Genomic DNA, 19,849 nt, shown 5'->3' on the forward strand with positions numbered 1-19,849 from the left:
GATTTTCCTCAAGTATGTAAGAGTAGCCTTTTCAAGAGGTCTGTCTAGATTTTTCACTTCTGGTACACTGTGCTCAGCAGAAGATCAAATTATGAAAGTTGAAAGTCATTTCATATTTGCTGGTGGTTGGGAGATGTGTGATGATTTGCTGTGTGTGGAGCACTCTGCTGCATCTGATAAGCAGTCCTCTCTCTTCTAGGCCATTATCTAAAACTGATGTGTTCTGCTTCTCAGAAAGAAATACAAACTTGAAGAATATTTGGGAGAAATAAGGTCAGGACCTTAATCTTAGAGGAATCTTAAAGCAAGACAGTTCCCTCTGTGTAGCCATCTCCACCTGGGCTTAACACAGGATGTTTATAGTTACTTTATCTGAAAGGTATTTACACCTTCAACCCATGGGATTCCCACATCTGACAGGAGAACTCTTATTTCCCAACTGTGAGAGATTTAGTGCTCAAGAGAATTGTATCTGCTCACATGGTTTGGTCTTGGTAGAAATTAAAGGGATGATGAAAACAGTCTGGGCTGTACCTGATTTTGTAAAGGTGATATTGTTGTCTACTTGCTTCCTGTACTCTTACACAGAACTTTAGGGATTAGTCTTGCATATGTGGCAAAATTTGTAGATGAGCAATCAGCTAAAAGATTAATTAGCAAAATCTAAGGAATGCAGAGTATTTATGAGATAAAGCCACCCTAGTACTTTAAAAGGTGGGAGAAAAAAAGAGTCGTTAAAAGGAAAAGCAGCTATGTAAAAGAGAACTATGGAAACAGTGATGAAGAAAACTTAGAATTTTGAACTCTCTGAAATACACTAAAGTGTGAAGTGATATCTCTGATGAAAATATATTTTTTTAAATGAGAACTAGCTTATATATGCCTTAATTTGGGGCCTTCAAAATTTTCAAAATCAGACCATGCCCTATGCATATCAGGTGTACTCTATCACCTCCTTATTGTTACTAAAATTCATTTCCTACTGATATTTCTCTTGAAAAATGCTAGTTAAGAAATAAAAACCCAACTTGTACATCCTTACCTATAAAGTCTGTCCTAGTCTGTATGGATGGAAAAGAGATGCTCTTATTTGGGACAGTTGGTGTCCAACAGCAAGAGAACAGCAGTTTTGTCATGCTGGAAGGTTTGACAGCCCATCTAGTCTCCATTGCTGTATTTGTGAATTTAGAAACTTCCTCTGCTATTGCATTCATTGGAGGCCAGAACACTCTTGGGCAAAAATCCACAGCTATAATTAGTGGCTTAATTTTAATGTAGATGAATAGACAATCCTGAAGCCAGTTATTAAAATGTCATTACTTGACACAGAAGTTAACGTATTTGCTTAATGTCTGTCACCAGAAGCTGCAGAGACCAACCCAAATGAGAATTCGGCCTGGGGAAGAGGCACAGCAGCACAAGGCATCAGATCTCCCCCTGCCCCTGGGAAACAGCTGGCTGGCCCCTGCCAGAAAATGCTGAAGTGTTTCTTGGGAATGCAGAGGCAATAACTCTGACCCCTCTGTTCTAGCAGGATCATGGGATGTGCAGAAAATATTTCTTTCAAGTAACTTGATTTATAGCTGAAGCCCAATGCAGTTAGGAAATAGAAAGGGGAGAAAAAACAGACTTTGTAACAAGGAGCCCTGGGGATGTCGATATCCAGCAAGTACAGAATTAGTTCTGTGTATCATGTGTAACTCACTCAGACAGCACTCCCAAAGTAAATAAATTTTAATCTTTATTTTTAATTCAGACTTTAATTTAACAGCAAGGCTCAGAGAACTAAGAAATCTGGATTCAAAGGCTTAGTAAAAGAAGAGCAAAGACATTTCTGGGACCTTCAGTCTGTCTAAAAGAAACCAAAAGTAGCGACAAAGATCATAGTAAAATTATAACTTTTCTTGTGAATATATCTGAGAACACAACAGAAGTTCAAACCTGTTGTTTAAAAACATAATTGTGGATCTATATTTAGTAACTTTTTTTTTCTCTAAATTCTGGGAGATCTAAACTACAACTTTTGCTATTTATTTGCCATTTTAATGACACAAGTCCATGAGTAGAAATAATACCAATGAAAATCTAAACTCTAAATGCTTCAGAAGGCTTCATTTTTTAATTCCACTTTCTTTGGAGTCATGGTAAGAGTTTTGCAACTTCAATCCATCAAGCAGCTTTGCAAAACTGTCATGAAAATGTATGAACCCAAGAACAAAATCTACTCACCCAACCTTACAGCAATGATTAAAAAAAGACCTTAATTATAGTATAGTCACCCGTCAAAATAAATTACTCAGGGTGAGTGGGTGAAAAGAAGTTTGCTAGACTTCCTTAAGGAGGTGGTAATTGTCTTGGATTTTGTTAAAATACATCACTAATTATATTTTAACAAAGTCTACGTACTCTTCCTCTTTAGGAATTTTATAAGATGGTTGTAAGAAAACAGAGAAGTGGATTTTTCAGTTTTTGAATATTCTATACTTGTGTGGTTTTACTGCGGAGCAAAACAGGCATAAAAAATGCTCTAAATTACATATACAGATGATCAGAAATGTTCGAATAAAGATTTCAAGATGTTAGATTTCACAAGCAGATGGCAATTGATTGGACATGCCTCTATGGCAAAGTGATGTGTGTGCACAGTGAAGTGAAAGCACAGAGGTGCCACAGGCTTGGTTCACGGAAGTTCACAGAACATGCATTTAAGAATTCCTTCCTGTCTTTGACATCCATTGCACACAAATGATGCTCAGGAAAGTGTTTGAATCACCATCCCTGAAAATGTTCAATAAACTTGTAGTTGTGGCACTTAGGGAGATGGTTAGAGGTGAACATGGCAGTGCTGTGTTAACAATTATATTGATGACCTTAGAGGTTCTTTCCAGTCTTAACAATTCCATGGTTTAATACCAAATCCTTCAAAGAGGATGTCTGCAACACCTATTCCTGGGATATGTTGTCTAGGAAACCTTCACACAAAATTTAAAAGACTACCAACCTCATATGGTCTTACCCTGCTGGTTATGCTGCCAGCGTGTTTGGCCTGCCCTCAAAAATACCAAAACCATGAGCTTGTTTTCTTGCTGTCTTCTGGAGGTTAGCAGAAGGCTACACTTAAACTTACATGCCAAGAGTGCACAGGGTGTGGACTCTACAGCAGCAGACATCAGCTTGATGTCTCAGGGCTTGCAGGCTGGGGGTCATTACAGAAGGCGATGTTTTTAAGGCACTTCCTGGAAGATGCTTCCTTTACTTAGTTCCAATTAAACACTCCATTGGTTAAACACTTAGAGCCAGATAGGGTGAATATAGATCATAATAGTTAATTTGCAGACTCCAAAGCAGGTTAAATTTAAAAAAATAAATACCTTGTTATGAAAAGATCATTGCTTTTCATACAATCATGGAATAGTTTGAGTTGGAAAGGATGGTCCAACTCCCTTAGTCCAAGCTCCTTCAGTGAGCAGGGACATCTTCAGCTAGATTAGGTTCCTCGCAGCCTTGTCCAAGTTGACCTTAAGTGTTTGCAGGTGTGGGACATCTATTACCTCTCTGGAAAACTTCCAGTGTTTCTACATCCTTACAATAAGAAAATGTCTTCCTTATTATCAAGTCTGAATCTACCCTCTTTTACTTTAAAACCATTATCCCTTGTCCTATTATCACAGGTTTTTCAAAAAAGACATCCTTTTAAGCCTCCTTTAGGTACTGACTGGCCACAAAAAGGTCACCCTGCAGTCCTCTCTTCTCTGGGCTGAATAAACCCAGCTCCCAGCCTGTTGTCGCAGGAGTGGTGCATCATTCTGGTGTCTCTCCTCTGGACTTGCTCCATGTCCATGCCTTTCTTGCACCAAGAATCCCAGAGGTGGATGCAGCACTGCAGGTCTGGTCTCAGGACAGCAGAGACAGGATCCCCTCCCTCACCCTGCTGGCCATGCTGCTTTGGATGCAGCCCAGGATACAGTTGGTTTTCTGGGCTGTGAGTGCTCATTGCCAGGTCATGTCCAGATTTTCTCCCAGCAGCACCTCCAAGTCCTTCTTGTCAGGGCTGCTCCTGATCTGCTCATGCTCCACCTTTGCTGACACTGGGGCTGTCCCGCCCCAGGTGCAGCACCTTGCAGGTGGTCTTGCTAAACCTCATGAGATTCCCATGGGCCCACTTCTGGAGCTTGTCCAAGGACCTTTGGATGGCTTCCTGGTCTTCAGGTGCACCAACCAAACCACTCAGCTTGGTGTCATCTGCAAACATGCTGAGAGTACACCACTGGTGGTGTCGCTGATGAAGATATTAAACACAGTTTTTTCCCAATATGCACCCCTGAGGGACACCAGTTGTCACCAGTCTTTGTCTGGATACTGATTATAAACAGACATATATCATGAAGAGATGCTTCTTGTGGTATGCAGTTGGCTTCTAGTCATAAGTTCAGCCGTCTTCTTTTAGTCAAATTATAAAATATTCATATTTGTTCATATTATTATTTTATTGAAAATAAAGGTGATTTCTGCCTACCTAAAACTCTCTATACCATTGGAATCTATTACATTTCCATATGTATTTGTGAACTGTTAAAATATCAAATGTAACTCAAATCTAGGTGGCAATTAGACTTCAGAGTACTTTCCCTTAGTTTATTATCAGTAGTCAGTGATCACAAAAGAAAATATGTAGAGGTTTAACATTCGTCATAACATTTGCAGTTGTTCTCATAACTGAAAAATAAGGTTTGTCTTTCATTTCCTAGAGTTGTGGCTGACTCACACAATTTTGACTGATACTTCAGCAATTCAAAGCTGTATAAACAAAAAAGACAGATCAATCTAAATGAGGGTGCTGAATAAGCAGAGGCAGGTGTGTATGTGTAGCTGGGTATTGTTTCATCTCGCTCTAAAAATAAGTGTGAAAAGGAATGTGTCTCTGCTCTGGGCTCAGAATGTGAGTCACACCACAGCTGGAAGTATTCATCCTAAAAGCTTCTGGCTCTAGCACACCTCTTGTTTTCTGTCTGGTTGTTCATTTTTACTATAATTTCCTAATTCCTCATCACTATTTCAACTTTTATAATACCTTTTTAAACTAGAGCTTTTAATTCCTTATGTGAGATCAGGGGAGCTTCAGGAGCAAAGGGTGCTCTCAGCAATGGTCCCCTTTCTCCATGATCTGATGGCTCAGGCTGGCCTGGCCCAGGAGCTAAAGGAGCACCTCCTCCTCCTCCAGAGCCTGGAGTGCAGACCTGGCACAAAGCCCTGCCTCTCCCTTCTCTGTCTGGAAGGATGGCAAGAGGAGATGTCCACTCTATGCTGCATTTTGGATCCTCACAAAAGGAAAGGGAGAGGGACTGGGAAGGCCAGGCAGAGGAAAATGCAGGTAGGTCAGTCCCTGCAATGGAGCACAAGTAGAGCACGACTTGGGGGACACATTTATAACTGTGCCCAGTAGCTGGGATCACTGGGTGTTGAGCACATCGTATAGGCACTGCCAGTATATCTGAGTCTTGTTATCATTTCAGCATGAGGATTTTTCTGCTTCTTTGCTACCACCCAAGTGCTCTGTCTTCTTTTCTTCCTCAAAGGCTTACCTTTTCTCAGGAAGCAAGTTAGGATATTGCTTCACCATCAAACGCTTCATCGATAAAATAAAATCTTACTACATCCTGACATAGGTGAACTAAAGTTAAGAAAAAAATAAGCTGTTTCCTCCTCCTTATTTCCTCATTTGTCTCCTTCTTGTGACTTTCTGACTTCCTGATCTGGTTTCTGTCATCAGGGCAAGGCTACCCATTAATTTGTCTGACTCTTCCTTGTAGAATCAGGGTGCTGATCAGGGTTTATGCAGCTCGGGGGTGGCAAGGGACACTTGGTAATTGTCACTGTGCCATGGCTTCCAAGCTGCTTTGGCAGCCAAGCCAAATAGGTTAGGCCAGACCATCTCCAGTGTTCAGCTGCACTCAGAAGCAGCTGGAAGCACTGAAGCAATCAGGAGCAGCAGCCAGATGGATTCAGTAGAGGGGCTTTTTGTGCACTGCCTGCCTGCACCAAGGCTTTGATTCAGGGCCAGCACAAAGGGCTTCACTTAGGCTTAAACTGACCTCTTGACTGTGCAGGGGTGGCAGGTAAGTATACAGACAATTTTCTGAGTACAAGGAGGAACCTGAGTAATAGAGCAGCTGCACTTAGTCAAATGGAGGGAAAATGTCTTTACAACTGCCCCTTGGTGGATCACAGAATCACCTAGATTGGAAGAGACCTGAAAGGTATTAAGGCATAAAATACAAGAAGAGGGAAGGCATGCAGAGTTACCTTCTGCACTCTACCAATCTGATTGTATGGAACTCTTGATTCAGAATTTGTACCTTTACATTTAATAGGCTTTCATGGTATTTTTTTTTCTTCTGTGACTTTGTATAATTGCTCTTTGACTGCATTTATGTAACTGGCAGCATCTGACAGTGAATGCCACTATTCTCTTATGCTGTGTAAAAAAACCCCACTTCTTTTGCTTGTTTTAAACCTGCTAATTTTATTGGACATCCTCTTGTCCTCAAGTAGTGGGAAGCTAAGCATCCATTCATTGATTTTCTAGGCACTTTCCCAGAGTTGTCCTTTTTTTTTACATATCTGCCATATACCCCCTTCAGTTGTCCCATTTCCAAGCTGAAAACTCAAAATCAATTTAAGCAGTTCCAAGCTTTAATTGCCCTTCTTTAGTTCCCCCATGTAATTTTTGAGAGGCAAGTTCCAGAACAGCAGGCAGTATACAAAAGAGAGGATACTATGTGATTTTGTATAGTGCTATAAAGGTGTTGTCTGTTTTGTGCTCCATTCATTTTTTAAAAAACTCCTAACTGCTGGTATTTATGACTGCCAATGAGGATGAGAGGTATATGTTTTCTTCTAGAACACTTTCTTTTTTTACTTTTTTCTTTTTTTTTCTTTTTGTTTTTCTTTTTAATAATTCCTTTTTAAAAATTAACTACACTTGAAATTGCTTATTTGATGTTCCTTTTTTTACCTACAGGAAAATGAATTTCAGTACCTTTTGATTAGTGTTTCAACAATAACCTATTGAACCCTTCCCCTTGCTTGGGGAAGATGAAAAAGAGATCTGAGATTTTCAAAATTTAACGGCAACAGAAGTTATTGTTTTTAAACATTTAGTCTCTATATTATGCTTAGATATGACATTTGCCAAGGTTTTGTGAGAGTCTTCCATCATCTCTAATCTCCCAAGTCTCAAGTAAGGAATTTCAAGACACTGAGAATCTCTTCTTCATAAAAGATACAGTTTAGATTGATTCTAATTTTTCTGTAATGGAGCATTGCTCCTTCATTTAAATGGCTGGATCTCTCACTCTATATATTTTTTCCATTGGAGTTTAACTAATTTTTTTATGACACATTGATTGTATCAGTACATGTGTAGTTTCTTATTTTTATTTGCATTGTTTCTGCATATTTTTGAATTAAAGGTATAGATCAATAAGTAGCTAGCAATAAATAATTTTAAATTCACTTTTAAATGAATGGTTACTGGATCATAAAGCACATAAAGTTTTATGCTGTAGGACAGAAGTTGGAAATTATACAGTATTTTCAGTTTGAAATCAAATGAGTTAAATGCTCTTTGGCCCCAGATCTTATACGTGCATTTTTTTCTTATATTTTTATATATGTGATATTCATAGATTTTTTTGTGTGTATGAATTTTATCTCTGTCTCTCACAGATGCATATAGTCACTCAAGGTAAAAAAGTGTCTAATATTTTAAAATAACATGAGAGCATCCTTCAGTTAAAACACCTCATCTACTATTCAGGATATTAGCATTACTGCTAATTATTACTGCACTCAATTTTGTATGACAATGACAAAACTAAGAACAAACAAAAAAAAAGCCAAGGTACTGCACTTTAGTTTCACAGTTTGTGTCGCACTAGTACAATATCCCTGGGATATATCCTCTCATATTTATGGAATCAGTGGAAATCAGTGCATATTTGACAAGTTTTGTCAGGCTTAAGGCCTCTGAGGCACTGATTAAAACTGGTAAAATGGCTTAGGCCAGGGAGCTTTTTTAATTGAGGAATCCATTTTTCAAAGTATGGGATATTGCAGACACACAGTCTCACCAATAAAGGTAACATGATCTTAGAGCAGTACAAAAGTAAACTTCCAACTGAGCACTGTTGGTTTTCAGATATTCTCAAAACAGCCTGGACTGTCAGAGCATAGAAATTTGACTGCAAACAGATCTGGTCTTGACATTTTCTGGAGGCACAGTCTCTGTGAGTGGATCAATGTAGATTTGCTTTTTGCCCCTCAGACCCCAAATGCTGCTCCCCTGCTTTGACTCTGGCAGTCAGAGAGCTCCCACTGTCACTCCTACAGAGCCACATCTCATTGCCCTGCTGGGGCTCTTGTTAAACCTGCTGCCATCTCACAAAATCCTGAGAAAATCTGCTGTGAGTCAAAGTTTTATTCAAACATGCCTAAGTCCAGAGTGACTGTGAGTGTCATTTAACACTGTACATTTTTACTGTGTGTTACAATTACAGAAACATCTGTTATTAATATTGTTTTGCTAAACTGCTCTGCAAAATTCAGTGACTATTCAGTAGTTTCAAGGCTGTTCAGTTACTTACCTGTATTGAGATGGTCATGTGGCTGAACATAGTAAGTCTTTGGAAACACACAGAAATAGAAGTGCCAGTGATAATTTTTACTCTGCCTGCAAAATGTATTCTATGATGGTTTACTGTGCATGTATAACATATGCATTTTTTTTGGTCATGCCTATGTGTGGTTGCAATAATATTGTCATATTGTCATAATATTTTCATACTATTTATGTTTCTTTCTAGAAAGTACATTTTTAAAAAATATTTTAATTATGTTACTGATCTATTTTAACCATATTTTCAATGAAAAATTTGTGGTATCAGCAAGACACTAATTTTTAGATCAGATGTGCTAGAAATTGCAAACATACAGATATTGATAGATAAAATGGGACTGTGGTCCATCTAATCTAATAATCCTTCTGACAGAAAGTAGATGACTCAGAGGAAGTTGCCAGAAATTTCAGGAGACACAAATAGAGGGTAATCTGTCAGCCACCTTAAGTCTTCTCAGAATTCCTTAGTACTTGGAGATAATGTTAAGCCCTAAAGCATAAGATTTCAACCTTATTTTCAAAGGTTTCTTTGAAAATATATTAGCATTACTATTATAAATTTTGAAATAGTGAATAGCAAAGATTTCACAAATATGAAAAACAAGATAGTGAAATGTTACTAAAAACTGCAAATCTCTGAATCATTGGATGATTATTTACTTTCGAAGCAGGTGAGATAATTTGAGGGAGTGAAAATGACATAACATAATAAATAATCAATATTCTCATCATAATTTTGATCCTTAAGAAACTCTTGTTTTGTAGCATAAATGTTGCAAAACTAATTTGTCCTAACAAATGATTTGAAATAAGAGAACAGCTCTGGTTGCCAGGTATTTGGATGAGAGGAATGTAAACTTAACCTGTTATAGCTTCAGAAATTGTTAATAAGATACTTGTTTGTGAGCATGATTGGATCACTTGTGCTACCACAAAGAAAATTAATTACCATTTCAGAAAAGGTAAACATTCAATTTTGCAGAAAACATTTTGAACTGTTCTTTATTTTAGCTGATGAGCCAGATCCCACCTCACACATCCATTAATGTAAGACAAAAGAAGCAGCAGCAGCCTGTGCATTTCTGCAGTCTCATGTGTTATTCCTTTTCTTCTCTTTGCAGACAACTATTACGGCACTCCCAAGCCTCCAGCAGAACCGGCTCCGCTGCTGTTAAATGTGACAGACCAGATCCTCCCAGGTGCCACTCCAGGGGCTGAAGGCAAACGAAAAAGGAATAAATCTGTGAGCAATATGGAGAAGACAGGCATTGAACCACCAGAGGAAGAAGAGGAAGAAAGACCTGTGGTCAATGGCAATGACGTGACAGTAACACCAGGTCTGTTCTTCCTTCTTACTTTGCAGTGAGCTTCTGTTATTCAGAGTCCTCAGTTACCTCCTTCTGCAGTGAGAATATGCATGTTCAGTTAAGGATGTTCTTGCAAGAGGGAAAGGCAGGAATCCTGAATATTAGGATTTCTCTGAAGCCTAAAATAATTACTTAACCTCTATTTTGAGGAGTCATCTCACTTGCCTCAACCACTGTAAAGATTTCTGTCTCTGAACTGTCTCTTTGAACCCTCTTCATAGACCAAAGAGAAAAATACCTTCTTTCTGAGCATGGATTGTGACCTGGTTTAGATTTCTATGTTAGGAAATCATTCACAAGTGCCTGTTCCTCTCTGTTGACTATAGAGGGAGTCTAGAGAACTGCAATTTGTTCAGATAAATAGTCTCTGTGTTTTGGGTCTTGTTGTTCTCAAATGGTGACACTCACAAGACTGTTCAGAACTTTATGAAATGAAATTTTGTAAATTATCATGAAGACTTATCAATATAATGGAAGGCTAAAGTCACCATATTAACAAAGGTGTGGCAGTGCCATTAAAACTTACCCAGCAATACCATCTGGAGGACGCTTTTCAGGAATGTTTCAGAGCCTTCATAAAGCTGATAAGGGTTTCAGATGTCAAAGACATCTGAAAGACAATTGTTGATTTACTTCTTCAATCACAGTGCTTCAGGAAAAAAAAAAGGGGTTCTGGGTACTGGCTGGTATCTTGAGTGAAAGCACTCCAGCCTATTCTGAAGCAGGCAATCAATTTCCCCGTCCACCTCTCAGTAAAACAATATTTTACTGAACTTAATAATTCTTATCCTGAAATAGAGTTTAAAAATTATTTTGGTTTTGTTCATGTAGAAAATTAAAGAATTCAAATTTTTATATCTCTGAGAAATATTGCTGTGAATCGTTTTTGGTAAACTTAGAAACTCAGATTGTTAAAGTAGAAGTCTTGTGACAATCACATGGATGAGAAGATAAAATGACTTAATAGTGACCTAAATAGTATAGGTAACTGTGGAACAAAAAACCTATTGCCTCATCATCTAAGCCCTGTAGAAGGTATTTCATATTGCAAAGACTATATATACCCTTTTAATTCCTGATTCATTACAAAGGATACTGAATTTGATATCTTCCCATCCAGGATGATTTCGCCACATTACTTTCCCTTAGCTGTTGCCTAACATTACATATAAGGGAAAATTCCTGGGCAGAACCCATCCCCATCTACCAGGGGTGTCCAGGAGCAGTGGGGTGAGAGTGGGTCTGGTTCTTCCCCTTGGCTCTCCAAAGGGCTGCAGTATTGCTCCCTTGCCACTGCCACCACATGCTGCACAAGCCTTGCTCATCCCTGCCACACAAGATTGCATCTGTTGGCATTTCTCTGACACTTAGTGCCCTTCCTACACAGCTAAGCAGGAAAGGATGGAGCTCCTCACATCAGCACTGCTGCTGTTGCCAGGATACTTCCACAGTGAAAGAGGCAAAGGCAGGATTTGGTCTCTGATGTGTATTGTAGAAATCGTTAGAAAGATCATTCTTTGTAGTTATTCAAAATGTGCCACATGGGAGACCATTGCTGAGCAGCAATTTCCAGGACAATATGTTTCAGCTCCAAGTGGATCAAGAGGCAATATTTACCTGCATTTTCCTTGAATTCTACACCAATAATATGCTTCTCCCAGGCAAATTCTGTGTGAACAATGACGAGGCAGCCCACAAGAAGCAGGCGCTGGCATGTGCTGTGTAACAGAATGAAATACACGAGCACGAGTGTAAGACAGCCCACCCCGTCTTCCCCCTCCTCTCCCTGCCAGAGTAAATCCTATTGGTGTGGCCAGCAGAACAAGCAGTGCCTGTGTTGGCTCTCATGCTTTTATAAGCAGTGTTTTGTTGTTCAGTTACACTGATTGAGGACTTTGGGGATTGTAGCAAAGCAGCTCTGTACATACATGCTGTGTTGCCTTTGTTGGGCAGTGTGGCTCCCACAGACCCTGCTACTGCAGTCATTTTCTCTGTGAGCTGACAGAGGCTTAGTCACCTCTAAAATGTCAGTGCATTTGCAGTTTGTGTCTTTAAACAATCAGGAAAACCAGAATATTTTAATTAATTTATTTCTTTTTAAACTCCTGGTGGAGAGAGCATTTTAGTTTTTATAAAGAATCAGCAAAGGTAGGACATTTGTTATTGCCAATTCTTTTAGAAAGAGTGTTCTATTTTAAATACTTCACTTCCAGGAGGAGGCTTTTATTAATTATAAGGCTCCTGGGACATCTGAAACATTGATTCATTTTTTATAGATGCTCAGCAATTTAATGGCTTATTAACTGCATATCCAAGCCTGTCAACTCAAGTACCTCTCTAACACATAGGACCATGAGGCTGAAATAGTAACAGATCTAAGATGATTCTGAAGAAAAGAAACTCATCCTTATCAAACCAGTTAAGTGATATATCTGTGCTTACAGGGATTTTTGTGCTTTTGGTCTGAATTTTCAGGCAGCTTTTCAGTGTCTGTTGGCATAATCTGTGCTAGTGTTGAGCTTTAGCAATTTTTCATTAATACCTTCCATATGCCTTGCTTCACGTCCATCAGATTTCCCTGAGACAGTTGTATATGGACAAAGTGACCATAACTGTCTACCCAATATGTTTATTCTTTCTGATTTGTGTCCTCTGTCCTCAGCCCTAAAGCCACCAGGAATCCTTCTCAGTGCATTGGCTCTTGGCCCTTTTAGGATGGAGTACTCTTCATCCTGGATCAAGTTCTCTCAGGACAAAATAGTATAATTTGGGAGATGGGATTTATCTCATCCAGCTTTAGTAAATTATATGCCTAAATGTCTTACTTTTTTGTTTGAGCTATTTGTTTTTGCTCTGTTGATATAAAATAAGAAGAAAAAAGAAATTTCACAGTGTAAGAGATCATAGCTGTTTTAGATACACATTTTAGGGGATCACCTCTACAGTTTAGAATTACTAATTCAGCCTACAGCTACAAAAGAGCTTAAATGGCTAAATTTAAATGAAGAACTTTACTGTTTGCCAAGAAACATATGGGAGACATAATCTATAGATTAACTGTTAGGATGGGCAAGTCTAGACTTAGTATTGGGTTTTTTACGCTTAGTGCAATTGAGCACATTACTGGGTGAGAGATATTGCACCTGAGGAGATTTCCCTGACACACACACACTGTATTGAAATTAATGATTTCTGCAAAACTAATGAAACTAATGCTTTGACCAAAGAGGTAAAAAGAGTCTTGATCAAAGAGTAACCAGAAACTTGTCAGACATTCAGCAGTTTTTGCTGCTGTCACTGTTAATGTCTGCAATGGATTGAGTTGGTCTCCTTTACAACCAGCATCAGTATTTTTGACACTGTGTTGGTCATGTCACATTTGCTTTCCACTGCTGACTGATGAAGTTTATCATCCAAACTCCAGAGGAATCACTTTCACATTGAAAGCATGCTTATGTATGTGCATTATTCTGACAGTACTTGAGCAATGATAAGTTGCACCCAGAGAATGAAGTTCTGTCAGGCTCAAATTAATTGAGGCGTAAGATATGACTTAAAGTTTCAAAATTATCATTCCAGGCCTGAGGAATGAACAAAAGACCAGAGTCCCAATGCATCAATCACCATGCAAGTTGCACTAGACCCAGGCAACATGTTGAGTTTATTGTTTTATTATTACACAGCAAAGACAGCCAGAGGCATGAAAAAAAAACCATACAAGGCTTCAAAAAACATACACATTTAAAATACACTCAAAATTTAAAAACACACAAAATTTGGTATCCATTGATTTTTCTAGGTTCTTTAAACTCAATTTATCACAACTAAGTCACATCCTGTGACCCACAGAATACTCTGTGCTCTCCATGACTCCTGCTTTCCTTGCCCAGGTCAGCTCCTGTCTCTCACTGTGTCAGGAGGAGCAATGCCTCCATACAAAAGCACCAAGACCTGAATATGGCTCCAGCTCTATAGAAAAGGGAGAAACTGCAAGGCTGCAAAGCTATATCTTTACAAGAAGACACATTCACATATATTGGCAAACATAAGTTGAACTACTCTTGTATTCAACAGTTATTTTAAAAGGATGGACTCTTTCTTGTACAGAATTTAAGAAATTATCAATTTGATACAATAAGGGTATAAAGATGTGAAATATTTTTATTCAGAACTGCTAAAACCACCCCATAAATTGCCTTTTTTTTTTTTTCTGAGATTACTTGGTTCATATTAGTTGGTTCTCTTGCATGAAGACACTAAGTTTTTGAACTTCTCTGCATGAATAATCTGTGGCATTAAAATAAAGGAATAAAGTGACAAGGTCCTCTTGCATGTTTAGATGGCAAGTTTCAAGAATTAGACTGTAAATAATAGAAACAATTTTCACTCTTTTTTTTTTTCTGTCATTATTATGGCTGGGCTTCGTTAATATAGTTATTGAAAATCATGAATCTGACCCCTTCAGACCTATTGAAAATAAGATCTTGAGGAAGAACACATATTAAAGATATGGTAAAATCCCAGGGCACAGCAGTGTCACCACATCTGTGCTTTTCAGACACATTGGCTGATCAATAGTCCTTGTGTGTGATTCATCTCTGCCCCAAATGAATTTGTTCTGCTGTGCTCGTATCTGCCATGTGACCTTTGTCTTATATTCAGTTTAATCTGCATGTCTTCCTTCCTGTGGTAGAGATGTGGTCAAGGCTGCAGCCAGCCTCAGGAATACAACTCACAGATCTGTTAATAATGCCTCAAGTAGATGAGGACTTTTGCTTTGCAGAGATAAGAACAAAACACCCCAAAAACTATTCAGCAATTATTACATTGTCCTATTCTCAGGAGAAGTGGGGACTGTACATCATCTCTGCTTTGCAGGAAGCTTTTACATATTTGAAAATGCTACAGACAGATTCATGTTTCCAAACAGCATAAAAAGATTGTAATTCCACAAATTCCATAGTGCAAACATGAGTTAAGATTTACCAACATGTGCTGCATGTGGATGTAGAGCTGTAGATCATTACCCTTTCCAAGGTTGAATCTGAGTTTTTTCATGCTGTTCTGAAGGGTTGATGTGTCAGTGTCAAAAGTATTTTTTTAAGATCATGAAAGCTGTATATACCATTTATGGCCAAGAAGCAGCACCTTTTACTATGTCATGTAAAGAAAAAAGATTAGTTTGACACAATTTCTTCCTGAAAAGTCTTGACAAATATTTATGACCTCTGAAAAGTTTACATGTCAGTGGTTTGATTCTTACTTCCCATCCTAGGAAATAAAAAGAGAAAGATGTGCAGCTACAGTTTCATGTGTCTTCCTCCTCCTTTTATTTTTATTTTTACAAAAAGGCAAAATGGCCTAATTGAGCAAATCATTCAGATGAAACTTAGGTACTCAGAAATTAAGAATATATAACTATCTAAAAACCCAAATAATATATACTTTGCTGAAACCAGGGTTGTGTTTGTCCTTTCCAAGTTTCCTTTCTTCATGAAGTCTGGAAGGTGTTGGTGTTACTTTCCATGAGTCTGCTTATGTGGTACTCTCTGTACCCTGGGTTCCGTTTCATCCAGCTCTGCCAGTTGAGAACAGTTAGGTCATCTAAGTTTCACCTGACCTGTTCTCTGCCCACTCCACCTTCTTTAGCCCCATTGCTGATATTAATTATGTTAGTCATTTAATCACAGGTGATTTTTTTTTTTGTAGCAGTGGCTGAGGCAAAAAGAGCACTAATTGCCTTGGGGTTTTTATGCGTCATAATTTATTAGCTCTCCTTCCCTCCCACATAGCAGAAAGAATCTGCTTTTGGTACTACTATTATTATTATTATTATTATTATTATTATTATCATTATCATTATCATTATCATTATCATACTTACAGAAAGTTTTCTTGTTTCTATGTCCTGACCATATCTCACTTTCTAGACTGACTGTCCTGTTTTGCTGTTATTTTTCTGTGCTCGTCCTTAACAATTTAATCTAGTTTTCACCTTTTGTACAATTCTGCCTCAAGTAGCAGCTCATTGCAAATTCATGACTTAATTAAAATTATCTTTGATTATACTTACTATTTTTCTTTTTCATTAGAATTTTTTACTTGTATTCTTAGTATTGCTTATTCAATCTTTACTAGTTCTCCTAAACCTTTTCTCTCTTACCACTGCTTGCCATAACAGCACATTTATTGATTCTGTGGGTTAATTAAAATCTAGGCCTTTTTGGACAGTTTTGTTAACTTTTTGTTGCTCTTCTTTCTTGCTGTTGTAAGCACCACTAATTAGAACATTTCACCCAAGCTGTCTTCCACCTTCCTACATGTTTCACACAAGTATCTGCATAGTTCCTTGCTCTGGGTGCACTGTTAGATCATTTAATAAATTGTCATCTTCGTGAACTTTCCTGTGCACTACAGTGTTGATATGCTGAAGCATTTGGTATTGGCTCTGGGAAGCTAAGCCTCCTACAGGTCATATCAACAATGAAATCACAACCACTTTCTATATGGTTACTATATTGCTATGAGTTGATGGATGCCATTGGTTTATTTGATATATGGATGCATAAAGCAATTAGTGCACATACATTTTTAAGTGAAAAGGATCTGTAGTCTGTAGTAAAACAGTGGAGTAGTTGTTTTATGTGTATATATATGTGTTTATGAGTATAGTTTGAGAAGTTAAGACATGAGACGGTAGAGCTGCTGGATATGAAGCTGCCTTCTGCTCAGAGCTTACTGCTAGTCTGGAAGGACTCCTGGGACAGAATGAGCCAGGAGCCAGAACTCTTTATTAAACTTGTTTCAGTTTGGTTTTATTCATTTATTTTCTTTTATTGTGTTCCAAATAAAATGCATCATCAGAGGTACCTTTGTGTAAACCAAACAGAATTTTTCTCTTTATTTCAAGGCTTGCAGTTCACAGAGACTTGCACCCCATAAATTCTTCACCATTAACTTGGATATCCAAAACCTGTCATTTTTTTTCTCTTGTAGAATCAAGTGAACATGAAGAGAAGAGTACAGCTGTCTCGGGTGAGGCATCTACCACCCAGCCTTGTCCTGCACCAGGATATGGTCAGCCTGAAGAAGCAAAGGAGGATATGGATGTAACAAAACAGACTAAACCTGAAGAGAATGATGACTTGGGCCCACTGCCTGATAACTGGGAAATGGCTTATACAGAAAAGGGGGAAGTCTACTTTATTGAGTAAGTCTTATTTCTTCTATTTTTAATAGCTGTATTGTATTTAACTGGGTGGGAAAAGGGTTTGTATGGTGAAGTGGAGCATTGCACTCCTCCTCATTAAAGCAGCAGGAATGTTCTGGCTGTCAGGGCTTCTGAGGGCTGGTGGCAATTCCTGCATTAGTGATTTAGATGGAAGCCTGCTGGGTTTTAAGATGGGTAACTGGTCTGCTTCCTTTAATGGTAGGAATTAAAGCTTTTGTTTCTTCTATTAAAAGCAAGGCCTTTCTGCTCTTCTGGTGCTTTCTGCTGGGAAAGTAACACAATCACAGGTTTTGTCCTTCCTTATGTGGACAGAGGTGGAGAGGGTGAAGCTTTTTCCCAGTTAAAGGAAAGGAAAATGAGTGGACTAAAAGCTAGCTAATGAACAGTAGAGGGAGACCATGCTGTATATAGAAATAGTAAAATAACCAACTATAAGGAGAATTAGTTATGTGTGGAAACTTTTCCCTGTTGGCAGACTATATATACCTGTTGCTAATTAGTAAACTCATTGAAGTAATGGATATGAAAGTTCTTTATGCCCTATGTGCTCTCATTAAGCTATTAGAGAGCTTTCCAAGGAGGGCCATGAGAATGGTGAGGGGTCTGGAGAGGAAGCCTTGTGAGTTGCAGCTGAGGTCACTTGGTTTGCTCAGCCTGGGGAAAAGGACACTGGGGAGAGAACTCATTGCAGTCTGCAGCTTCCTCATAAGGGGAAGAGGAGGGGTAGACACTGATTTCACTCTTGTGACCAGGGACAGCACTCAAGGAAATGGCCTAAAGCTGAGTCAGGGACATTTAGATTGGATATCGGGAAAAGGTTTTTCACCATGGAGCGTGGTTGAGCACTGGAACAGGCTCCCCAGGAAAGTGCTCACAGCACCAGGCCTGACAGAATTAAGAAGGTTTGGACAATGCTCTTGGGCACATGGTGTGATCGAGTGTCCTGCACAGGGGCAGGAGTTGGACTTGATGATCTTGATGGATCCCTTCCAACTCAGCACATTCTATGATTCTGATTATTGTAAATTACCAGGATAAAACTACATCTAGTTTCTGGGTTGGTATAACATTTTGTTCCTCAAAAGAAAAAAAAAATGGAAAAACCAACATTTTCATTGGTAGAAATCTACTACAGAGGTAGAAGGAGCATTTATGTTTGCTTTAAGGAACTGCCTCAGTTTGGAGCATTATCTGTTATTCTGATTATTAGTAGGTGAAAACAACATTTGGTGGTGTCAATTATGCTTTGAATCCTGTATTTAATTTAAAATGTTGTGACTATCACATGAAGTGTAAACAAATGTTAAGAATAAAGTTTGTGCATGTGACTTTTTAATGAATACTGGCATGACCAACTATAGCTTCTGGCATGTACAAGGCTGAAAATAGCAGTAACTATTAAAACATAAGTGTGTTTGCTGAAAAGGGCAAAAATGTGCTTATTCTAGAGAAAGAATAATTATAATTTGTCCAAGCAAGCAGAGAAGAGCTAGGATGACCTCAGGGCTAGTTGAAACCCTTGTTTCCTTCTTACCTTACTCCCAAATTTAATTTTTCCACATGTATTGAATGCTCTGACAGAAAGCAGACTGAATTATATGACACTTTTATTTTACTTTTAACAAATAACCTTTGGTACATTTGGGGGACAGGGGAAGGGGTAATGGGTAGATCACTAACACCCCAAGCTGTGAGAGTAGTAAATACTGCAGGAGGTAATTTAATAGAAAATAAATATATATTTTGTAACAACTGCAGTGAAAGCAAATAGCCCTGATGCTCTACAGAGCAGCCATTGCACTCCTCAAATTCCTTTAATGTTACATCTCACTTCCTTTCCTTGAAATGCTCTGGTTTACACTACAGTTCTGACAATGCTCATCATTCACTTCCACTAAATGAATGTTATGTAAAGCAAAGAAATCAATCAGAGGTGCAGACTGGATATAAGGTCTGTTGTAAGGGCTTCTTGCTTTTGGGATTATAATCTTGAACAATGTATTTGCAAAAAAGTGCAATTAGATATCTGTAAAAGTATTAGATTATTTACTAGAATCCTAGCAAAAGGAACAACTCTCTGATCATTTGAGCTTTCACATTGCACAGTCTTTGCAGGGTTAAGTAGGAATGTAATGCTGTGGGGATGCTGTTAAATTGCCTCTTTGTTTACAAGTCACTTTGGTTAATGGCATGAAGAGACTCCATTTGCTTTCACAAAAAAACGGAAAGATAAAAAGACAACAAAAACCTATTTGTCTAACAACATCTCCCTGAACAGTAGTAAAGATTGTACTAGATTATTAAATAATAGATGAAAAACAAACATTTTTAAAGTGTACATCACAATGAGTGGGGAAGAAAAAGCCACACTAGGCAGCATCTTTTATTGCTTTATTTGGGGCTCATGTGAATTGTGCCTTTAAACGCTAAAGCCTTCCAGCAGCAAACGATCTCAGGTTCCAGGTTGTCACAGGTATACCCAAAGGTCCTAGATTTCATGCAGCAGTTTCATTCATTCACCTCAAACTAACCTCTAAAATTCAGGTGTGACCTCACTTATCAAAACTGCCATCA

The 19,849-nt window shown here is 38.4% G+C and overlaps 1 protein-coding gene across 1 annotated transcript in view; it reads left to right on the forward strand.

Moving 5' to 3' along the window:
• The window catches only part of MAGI2 (membrane associated guanylate kinase, WW and PDZ domain containing 2), a 714,309-nt gene that overhangs the window by 459,433 nt on the left and 235,027 nt on the right, over nt 1–19,849 (forward strand). The window contains 2 exon segments of the mRNA XM_054514801.1: nt 9,799–10,014; nt 17,041–17,254. Of these exon segments, the coding sequence (XP_054370776.1) occupies nt 9,799–10,014; nt 17,041–17,254 (430 nt within the window).

This window comes from Molothrus ater, chromosome 5 (genome assembly GCF_012460135.2).
Source record: "Molothrus ater isolate BHLD 08-10-18 breed brown headed cowbird chromosome 5, BPBGC_Mater_1.1, whole genome shotgun sequence".
Taxonomy (NCBI): domain Eukaryota; kingdom Metazoa; phylum Chordata; class Aves; order Passeriformes; family Icteridae; genus Molothrus; species Molothrus ater.